General features: G+C 40.1%; 1 protein-coding gene across 1 annotated transcript; it reads right to left on the bottom strand.

Moving 5' to 3' along the window:
- Nucleotides 1-491: 491 nt before the first annotated feature.
- On the bottom strand, nucleotides 492-9,778 carry RBM12 (RNA binding motif protein 12). The gene is given in 3 exon segments (XM_010166985.2): nucleotides 492-4,369; nucleotides 4,372-5,126; nucleotides 9,695-9,778. Coding segments are annotated over 2 exon segments (2,637 nt in total). The 5' UTR covers nucleotides 5,105-5,126; nucleotides 9,695-9,778; the 3' UTR covers nucleotides 492-2,465.
- Between the last annotated feature and the right edge of the window lie 1,364 nt (nucleotides 9,779-11,142).

The following is an 11,142-nucleotide window of genomic DNA, read 5'->3' as shown; positions in this document are numbered from 1 at the left end:
TTTATGCTAAAAGCTATGCAGCATCAACTGTTTGGCGATGAAGAGCCCCCTCCCCACCCCAAATCCTCCACTTAAGCATTCCATCCATGTCAATGTTCCCAACACCAATGACTTTTTGTATTGGTTTGCACTTTTTTTTTTTTAGATAAGCATTTAAACATCTTTAGACCATACAGAAAATGAAACAGTTCCAAAACAAACCTGCACTTTTAGAAAGTCCAAAAGAACAGGAACACAAGCCCGTTGCACAGCATACACCGTGTCTAACACAGACACCAATAACCCTGGATCCATTGCCAAGAGGATTGAGACGTGACGTCAAAAGACAGTAACACAGAACTGTGCATCTAATTCCAGACACCTGTAGTTTAATTACATTTCACAACAAGGCAAGCACTGCTGGGATTCACTGGAACTTGAAAAAAGTCATCACCAGTTTCCGCAAGTCAACACACACTATCTTAAATCAATTCTGTGAACAATGAAGCCAAGTTTTCCTTCAGGAATTTTATTCTAATGTGAAACATGAAGAAACAAGCACCCAAATAACTCCAATATAGTATGAAACTTTAATAAAAGTTGTTTAAAAAACAAAGAGCAAAATTTTTAAAAATAAACTGAAAGGCTTGACTCCTAATCACACATCTTTCCGACATCAGCAAGAGTACTTTCGGACTTTCAAAGGAAAAAAATAAAGAAAAAAGAAAAAAAGAAACAAAGATCTGCTGTTGAAACATTACTCCCAAAGACTGTTGAAACGCATAACATGAAGCTTCAGAGACAGACAGTTTTATTAACAGGAGGCTTAATTTTAAACAGTATATACAAATCACATGACTTTTCCAAAGTTGGGACCACCTAGTTCATCCGTCAAAACAAAATTATGCTAACGAATTACAGAAGCATCTGTGAATGCGCCCGCCTCTTTATTGAAGTACACCTTTATACAATCCTTCCACACATTCCTGTCCTGGGAAATCCTCTCGGGATGCAGTGCTGCACAGGCTTCCAAATCTCTCTTACGCACCACGGGAATAAAACTGTTGCCACTTGCACCTCTCAGTTTTGCCTGACCATACACTTCAGTGTTCCATGATATGCAACACCAAAAGGCACTGTTTTTCTTTGTCCAAAAAACCCAAAATGGTTTAAAGTTTACTATGTTTAAGTACAATGATTTGCAGGAAAGAGCAGGATTATTTCAGGCAATGCCCAAGTCTTAAAAATTTATCATAAACCAAGCAAGAATGAACAAAAAAAAATTTGACTTTTCACTTGTATAATTACTTCCTTTCCAATTCTCTGTTTTTCCATGGAAGGTTTTACTGCACAGCAAAGAAAATGGCAACTCTTTACAGACTTTTAATACAACAGCACAACTTTATTGCAAAAATATATAGTAAACTCAGTATTTTCAAGTTTTGGAGAAAAATAAATTTTATCTCTGAATTCACCCATAGCAGTCATTCATGACAGAGTTGCTGAAGATAAAAGTCTCTTTCATATATAAACTAATTTAAAACTTTAGCTGGACTCCAATCTTCTACTAATAATCACCACTTTGGTTCTCTTAGCAGAGACTATGTAAGGAATTCAAGAGACACACGAGAAATACAACATCGATATCTAACTAGTGCCAAAGATCCTATCCCAACCGATTCGTGTAATCCTAACAAATCAAGCTACTTAAACAGTGAGTATTTTCAAGTTGTTACTTCTACTGCAAATGTTTTATAAGTGAACTATAAAACTCATATGATAAATGTTTGAGGTTAGCTATACTTGTGGCAAAAGTCTTATTCTGCACAGTTATAATTGCAATATATAAATAACTAAAGGTTATTCCACAAAGAACAGCTTGAATTTTACAGAACGATTCTGTGCATACTTATAGGAATTAGTTTGGTAGACACATCAGCAATGGGCATAATCCAACTGTTCATACAGTGAGAATCTTGGAAAAAATAAAGATACATACACAAAACAATTAATCTGTGTACACTGAGAATTCATTCAGTTGCAGAGTAAAATCAGGACTTTAAACAAAGCTTTGACCTGTAAACAAAGCAAATTCAGCCAGCTTTTAACCAAATCTAGAAATAGCTATCTATTTTACAATGGCTTGCGAGAGCGCCCACTGAAGAGCTTCACTGACTCCATCTAGTTCCCTTATCCGAAACTACGTAAAACCAATCTAGATTTCTTGATAAGCACTGTGTCCAAACTTCTACGATGAGTACGGATCTGTCTGGCTTCTGCACATACCTGTACGGGAAAATCCACTGCGCATCTATCCCTGCAGCGTTTATGTAACGGTTAACCCAGTGCTCTGTCTTATCAAAACCAAACTGTTTAACAATTTAAACAATCCACAGGTTCTACCCTGGAAATACTATAAAAACCAACCCAGATGCATTTATCACAGCACTATGAATATCTATTCTACAGCTACTTCAGATTAACAGCTACCCTAAAACAAGTTTTACTTTTCTGGAGCCTATAGGCCTGTCATTTAAATCAACAACAGCTGCCATAGCTTCATCCCGAGACTCGAATGCAACCATTGCTTCTCCAGTGGGCATGCCTTTTTCATTGTATTTTAAGCACACTGAACCAGGGATCACTTGGTAACCATAAAAGAAATCCAAAATTTCATCCACCGAAACAGTAAAGGGCATATTCTGCACTTTAATGACAGTTGGTCCTGGTTTCCCAGACCCTGTTCCAAAACCTGGGGGTCCACTAATGTGTATATTTCCTGGTCCAGGTCCAAACCCTGGAGGTCCACTTAGATGTCCGAGACCACTAGCAATTCCTGGAGGACCAGCACCAAAAGCTGGGGGTCCACTCAAATTGCCAGGACCGTTACCAAAAGTCTGAGGACCCCCTGCAAAACCTGCTGGTCCACTCAAATTGCCAGGACCACCTGCAAAACCTGGGACCTCAATACCTGCACCAGGTAAACCACTAGTTGCAACTGTAGGAATTCCTGGTCTGGAATCAGGAAAGCCACCTATTCCAGGTGGTGGCAGAGGGGGACCAAACGTGCCAGACCCGCTGAAGTTACCAGGGAAATTAAATGGAGGACCATTGTTTGCTTCTTTGGAATTTCCCCCCAAGAAGGCGTGCTCGTCCCCACCAGCACCCTGCGCTCCGGGCACGGCTGCATTTCCTTGTAGTGGTATTTTCAGTATCTTTTTCCCTTGAGATGGTGGGTTTCTCTCAATATCTCTCATTTCTTCTAGAGTTATCAAACGCAAAACAACATCTCTCCCACTCAGTTTTTTACGGTGTAAACGCTCTGCCTTACGAGCATCATCTTCAGCTTTAAACTGAACCAGTGCTTGGCCTAAACCCTGCCCGTTATTATCAACAAGAATTTGTACAGAGCTTTCTTCTACTGCCAGTCCCTCTAGAAACTGAAGGATTTCCATTTTTGTTATATTGTATGGAATATTAGATATATGCGCACACAATTTTGGTGAGCCTGGTTCTCCCTCAGCATTCATGAGGATTTCTCTCTGGTCATAGTTGAAGTTCTGCAATCTTTTACGAATCATATCTATCTTTTCTAACATTGCCTTTTTAGTAATTGGATGAACTTGAATAAAGCGGTTCCCTATGTACTGCTTATGATGACACAAAGCTGCTTTATAATCAGCTTCGTTCCTGAACTCCACGAAACCCTCTCCGATTGCCTTCCCGTTGGGTCCATAAGCTATATAAATGCTGTCTTCGACTATATCCAGCTTTTTAAAAAAATCTATCACATGCTTGTTCTCTGACTCAAAGGGAAGACCTTTCAAATAAACACAGAAACCCTGCTCATGGGGAGATCTCGACCGTGACCTTTTCTGTCCACTAGGAGATTTGGACCTGGAATGGGCCTGGGGAGGAGGAGGGTGAGACTGCCCAGAGGGACCCATGGTTTGCTTGAAAGTTATGTGGCCTCCAGCAGCCACCCACTGTCTCTCAGTTGCAGGACTAACTTCAACATAGCGCTGAATCATCAGCATTCTGTTTCGCTTCAGTGCTTCAAACGTATCTTGAGGAGAAAAAAACTTAACTAGTCCATTTCCATTATTTCGACCTACATGATCCTTCAGCATATGGACTGCATCCACACGGAGCCCAAGGAAAAAGTCTTTCACATCAGATTCTGTTGCAGAAAAGGGCATTCCATGAACACTGACATACAAATCATCTGGATTGATTGGAATTGGCTTGACACTACTTTGAGAATTCATCTGGATAGGATTTACAGGATTCATGGGACCAATAAACAATGGATTCAAACCGCTGTTCATATTCACTGCTGCTCCAGACCCATTCATTCCAGCGGGTAAAGGTGCTACAGGTGGAGGATTCTTTTTTTTCCTGACATGGGAGGCATAGGTGTCATTGGAGGTACAGGGGGCACGGGGGGTATGGGAGGAACCGGAGGAACAGGAGGCAGTGTGGGCACAGGAGGTGGAACAGGTATCGGGGGAATAGAAGGCATTGGTGGCAAAGATGGCATAGCTGGGATAGGAGGGATTGGTGGAGGAGGTACTGTGTTCATGGGGGATGCTGTGCTAGGTATAGTTGAGCTAAATGTTGGGCTACCAAAGGTACTCCCAAGATTTGGAGGAGCAGTCCCCATACTGGCAGTAGAAAACGTGGATATGTTTTTATTGCTTTCATGCACAGTAGTAGAAGCAGTTACTACACTAGGAGAAGGATTATTAAAGTTAGGTACAGTAGTAGGTAAGTTAACCCTTCCACTCATGCCAGAACTAGGCGGTGGTCCCGACCTGCTAGCATTTGCTGGTGGCATGTCTAGATTGGCAGTTTCGAAACGCCTACGACTGAGTTCTATCATGTTCTGCATTTCAGTTTTACTGCTCAGCAACAGTGTCACTTTCGACCCTTTAATCGTACCACCTGTGCGCATCATACCCAGCCTTGCATCTTCATCAGTGGCAAAAACGATGAAAGCCTCACCCAGTTCACCCCCTACAATATGCACGCCCCCATCGGGAATGGTCAATCCAGAGAAGAAGTGGCGAATGTCCATGGTCCCCGCCACAATCGGGAGACCTTGCAAGCGGATGACCACAGCCATGCTGCGCTGAAACAACACACACCTGCAGATGAGAAAAGGCAACGGCTATGTCAGACTCCTGGTTATGACACCATGCAATTACCTACAGACACCATCTACTATATTTGTTTACATACACCTAACAAAGATTAGGCATGTTCATAATTCAAGTTCCTTATTCATGTTTGTTTACTTCGTACAGATTGAAGTATTAAACATTTGCCAACACAAAATTAGTATACATTTTTGCACTAGAAATTCCAAAATAACTGTAAAACTAAGATCCACAAATGTCAGTTAAAAAAAATATATATAACAAAAAGCAACAAACTAAGGAACAGCAAAAATCAGAACTATTGTATCAGTAGTTGACTATTTAATGGAACATAAGCAAAATGAGTATTTTAGCCAAGCAAACAAAATTAATTTACCATACACTGATACGGTGTCCACTGTACCTGGCAAAGCAACTGTGAAAAATTCTGCACATCTATGGGAAATAAACAGTTCTCTTTCATTTAGGGAGGGATTTTATATCCTGACAGCTGAAGACAACTAGGAACATAACAGCAGGCTGGTTACGAACGAAAACCCATTATAGACATCTAGCAACAGTGAGACTCACACCAAATCCTGACGGGGACCATCCAGATTATACTGGTCTTGTTTTTTCCTCCAAGCAAAGGCCAAGAGGTCTAGGTGACCATGAAGCTGGCCAACCACTGTAAACTAGCCCCAGACATTTTGTGACAACACAGACCTCACCCAAACTAGCTTAACATCTACGCATACCCTAGCTAGGTATTTGGCCTTCATAGCTTTCCAAAAAAAGGTATAGTTTTTAATAGCTGCAGATGTTGTATCTACCATTACACCTTCTGTCTCAGGCACACATAAATGACTTCTACCTCTGCAGCTGAGGTTAGTGGAAGCTTAAGGTCAATTCTGAACAGGTGGATCTTGACAGTTACCTTGTACACATTCTAAAGAAGAACCTGAGGTCATATCAGAAGTTCAAGATAAACAGGAAACTAGGTTAATTCTCATTTATTCTTGATGAGCCTCCAGTAAAGACTGAAAGCACCATATTAATACGAGCACAGTTCACCACTTCAGAAGCCAGCCTCTTATCCTAAACAGTCAGCAGCAGCACCTTGTTTCACCTGAGCTGCTTCATCTCTGAAACTTCTTAACCTCCTAAATTGTCCTGGTTTTGGCTGGGACAGAGCTAATTTTCTTCTTAGTCAAGAAGTTTCAAACAAGCCACTTCAGTATCTACATGGAAGACCTCTAAGGCTCACCTTAGGCACATACAAATGGGGTTAACAAAGCATTTGAAATCCAGGATGAACCAGATGATACAATGCAACACCAGGAAGCAGTGCTCCACCAAGGACTTGTGGCCGTATGCCAAAGGAATGACCAACTACAATCAGCAACTATCTCCCAACATTTCACATTCAGCTAGGGATCCTATCCCAGCACACAGGCAAATCATTAGTCAGCTGCATTTGCCTGTCCAGGTCTTCCCATCACACCCTTAATTAGGTAAAATCACTACCCAACAATTTAACCACACCAGGTAAGGCTAAATTCAGTACTTCATGAAAACAAGAGTAACAATTCTTCTACAGGGGAAAAAAAAAAAAAAAAGCAGCAATTCTTTTGTTTGCATGATGGAACTTCCGATTCCTCAAACGGGTACTTAGCATTTTGTTTTGCTGCCCAATAAACCAGAGCTAACCACTTCCACACTCTAAGGAACTCAAGGGGGTATTACAAGGCATTGGCTCACATCCAGTGACACCAGAAAAGCGTGGAGACCTTTCTCCCTCAAGGAACCAGCAAAGCCCACTGGCACAAAGTCAGCTCTGCTGCTGTAGCTGCTGTCAATGAACGTCCGGTTCCTTCCTACACTGTCTCGAGAGACTGCAACTCGCAAGACAAACATGAGAAGGTCTAAAAAAATCCCCCAAAAATCTAGCTGTACATACCACTAAGAAAACTCCTGCTCCACCAAGGGATGGCAGCAACAGGAAGGGGAATGTATATACTAAGCCTCAGGATTTTTTTTTTTAAAGCAACCTTCCCATCTCCATGGCCAAGTAACAAAAGCAGCATCTTGCATTTACCTCGTATAGCGACACTTACATTTAACCTGAGAATAAAGTTCACTGTCCAATCATTTTCCAACAGCAAAATAAGTGGCCCATGCAGAAAGACCAGGTCACAGTGAGAACTATCTGCCATGTACACATCTAAGAAGGCATGTAAGACTTTTTGCACTGCTTTTAAAACTACGGTATTTTTCAATTATTCTGTAGCTTTATTTTAAATTTGCCTAACACTGACAGCAATCTCTCAAGCCAAAGTGAAAATGAAAATGCTGCCTACTTTAAGGAAGTCATATTAAAGGAGAGTATAAAGCCAAAGTCTACTACATTATGCTACAGGATTGCTTTTGAATTAGATGATCCCAGGAGAAGCAAGCACTACAAAAGCATCCCTGGTTTTGTACCTGTGCTTTGAAAACTGAACTAATAATAACAGCAAATCTTGCCAGGAGGTTTACATTTTCTCTATTACCCATCATACAAAGAAATGGGTTTCAGAAATTTTTATACATCAAGAGTTAGACCTTTGAAGTTTCTTGTGTTAAGTAGAAGATTACTTTTAGTTATTTCCTTACTAATGCAAAAGGGACAACGATCTGTTATGGCCATTAGTGCAACCTGGGAAGGTTTTTGTGCTCAGATCTGCTGGTTTAGAACATCATCTACTCTTTATCAGAACTGACACCTGCTCGACAGCCACGTGTACTAAAGATTCCATAAATCCAGCCCAGAAGACAAATTAACAGGTAAGGTCACAAAAGAATTCTTAAGAGTTCAAGCATTTGAACACTTACATAACTTCTGGGATAATCCAAGTGTTTCAATCTTGCAGTAAATTCAAAACTTCATTATAAATGCTAAGAGATACCTTGAAGTTTTGTTGCCAAGTATTCCATTCACATCCACTAAATCACTATCGACAAAAAAAAACCCCAAACAGCAGCTTAGGCGTATAGCTGATAGAAAAAACAAGTTGCAGTGACTTCAGTGCAGTTAATTCCATGCAGGATACTAAGCAAATACTTGCTATTAAGAGCTAACAGTAGCATGGTATGAATAAAAAAATTACTCCATCAAATATTTTTTGAAAAAAAAAAAAAATATTCTGTCAACTCCAAACATAACTGCTTCAAATCTTGCAGGATTTCACTGCCTTCACAAGGTATTCACTGCACTTCAGCTATTTAAAGAAAAACCACAAGGACCAAAAGGGCCAAATTTCACATTTCTAAGTACTTACAAAGTCTGATTTTTTCCAAAACACAGTTAGGAGACAATAACCCACTCCCTCAAATTTTCCAATTAATGAAAAAGCAAAGCCTGCTCAAATACTTCACTGTTCACTTGTAAAGATCAACACACAGGCAAAGGCAACGTTAACTCCAGCCACAGAACGGGCTGCACGCCTGGGAAGTGCTGGCTGAAGGCTCTTTGTTGGGCTGTCAGAGGTGTTCTCAGGCTGCCTGTTTTTCCTCCTCTACAAAAAAGGTTCTTAAAGGCAAAAGTGGGGTTTGCTGTCGTTTTGGGTGTTTGGTGTATTTTTGGAGACCAGAAGCATAAAATCCTAGAGTTGTCTTACGGACACGCCATCCCCATTAACAAGCCAAGATCAAAAATGGAGAGTAAAAGGCTGCTGACAATCCACGATTCAGCTGGTTTGAGGAACCCTAACAGCCTGTTTGTGTCTTGACAGTAACACCTTTAAAAATAATGTTACGCTCGGAAAAGGTGCACGAGGTGACAATATTACTTCTTCTATCTATGTGGTAGGCAGTAAAAATAAGCAGAATTTGGATCATGCGCATAAACTGATAAAAATATTAGATTAGCCTTCAGACCTATGCATTCTTCAAATTAAGAAAAGTTCTAAAGATTCAACCTAGTCCCTGGGAAGTATGGAAGCACGATACCTACGCAGTACATGCAAACACAGAACACATTTGGCAATTCTTAGATACAGACTAAGAACTGGAATTGTAGGAGGAATTTTAAGTATCCAGGCTGAGACTGTCTAGCAAAAGCTAGAACTGTAGACTACAGTTTTGCCTTTTTTATTTAAAAAAAAGAGGCTAAAATCAACCTGTTAGATTAAGACAGTAATCTCTCAGCTCATTTGAGCCTATCTGATCCCTTTAAATGCTGCAAAACCTAATTAGAAGCAATTACTGTAGACTTCTAAACTCCCTATAGTTAGAAACATGCACACCTGTGTCCTGCAGCAAAGTAGCTGCATATTCCAGCAGTGCAAAATAACTGGGAGAGTGTTCTGGAGTACCACATGCTGATGAAACAACAAAACATCAGCTTGGCAGAAAATTCTGTTTACAAGAACATTGCCAGAACCACCACCACCAGTGGGAGTCAAAGTAAAGAGACTAGCTATAGATTATTTGACCCAAGTGTTTTAATACCAATTCACAGATTCCAAAAGCTTCAAATATTTCTTAAGATATACTCAATATGCATATAAAGAAGTCTTCAATTCAAATGCTCTTACCTGCAAAGACAGATGTTTTTTTCTTAACAAGTAGCAGAAGCCAAGCCAATCCTGTGGGCAACCAATTAAAACCAACTTTTAGACTGCAATAAAGAATAAATGGAGGCAAAAATCAATGCAGGCAACACAACAGCAGTAACAGTCCACAAAGAACTGTATATATAGAAAGTTCAAACCTGCGACCAGCACAAGGCACTGCAACATACAACAACCACAAGAGTAAGAGTGCATTTTCCAGGACCTTATCCCTGTATGGCTTGTTGGTAATTGCACTGCACAATTTCTGTATGGTTTTGAGACGTGACTGTGCCTTCCACAAAGAACATAATAAGAACGAGAAAACATTCAAAGAATCATTCAAATTTTCCCATCACCAATAGGGGAACAAATCACTCTTTCAAAGGCAAAGAGCAAGAATTAAATACTTGAAAACCCTGAATTTTAACAAACCCTTGCTCCATCAATGATGATATTCCTTCCACCAACTGCACATCATCTTCTTTCAACAGAACAACGTAAGTCACACCTCAGAAAACCTCCCTACTAAAGGCTGCACCCTTCAGAGTCACACAAACTGGTGAAACTAAGGGACATTTTACAGACACCTCTAGACGGTCACCTCTACACAGCACAGAGGAAGAACTCCCCACCGAGATACTGCATTTCAGTTGTAATCTGTCATTTCATTATCCAAATCCTGATCAAACACCCATTTTTTTTCATCCTTGTATAAAAATTGTCTTCCTGGGATTATAACTCAACAAAAGAGCCAAACGCTTTAAGTGGCAACACATGTATTTGGTATTTGAAGAAGAAATGGAAAACTCTTGCTCTTTCATTGCTTAGTAGACCATCTCATCCTAGAATTGTGATTCTTTGGAAAACTATCCAGGAATGAATCACACTAAGAACAGAGAACTGCCGCCTCCTCACACAATCCAAACAAACCCTTTGCAGTTTTAAGTATCATTACCACAGTGAAAGTAGAACTATCAAACCATCCACAAACTGCCTCACAGAGGAAATTAAAACAAACACAGATATTCACAGATCTTCCAGGACATTAACAGCCGACTTACAAGCAAGAAAGATACAACTATGCTCTTCAGACTTATATTGAAACAGTAAATGCATTTAAGGAGAACTTTTTTTTTTATTTTTCAATTAGACTTTTAAGAGAAACAAGCAATCCTGTATTAGAAGGATTCAACTATACACTTTCATACCTAGCAGTGTCGAACAGTCATTTACAATATAGGAAAGAATGTAATCACCTGAAAAACAGTTTCATGCAAAACCACATCTGCTTCAAGAAGCAGACAAATCTTTCACACACGAGGAACTTTCCGTTTGGAAGAAAAACCCAAATCATTTTATATATTTCCAGTATAGCAACCACAGCATTGCATGTGTTCCTCTTCACAGCAATGAAAACAAGCTGAACATTT

The sequence above is a fragment of the Antrostomus carolinensis genome, unplaced genomic scaffold (genome assembly GCF_000700745.2).
Source record: "Antrostomus carolinensis isolate BGI_N321 unplaced genomic scaffold, ASM70074v2 scaffold47244, whole genome shotgun sequence".
Classification (NCBI taxonomy): Eukaryota; Metazoa; Chordata; class Aves; order Caprimulgiformes; family Caprimulgidae; genus Antrostomus; species Antrostomus carolinensis.
This window is presented reverse-complemented; position numbering and strand designations above follow the sequence as displayed.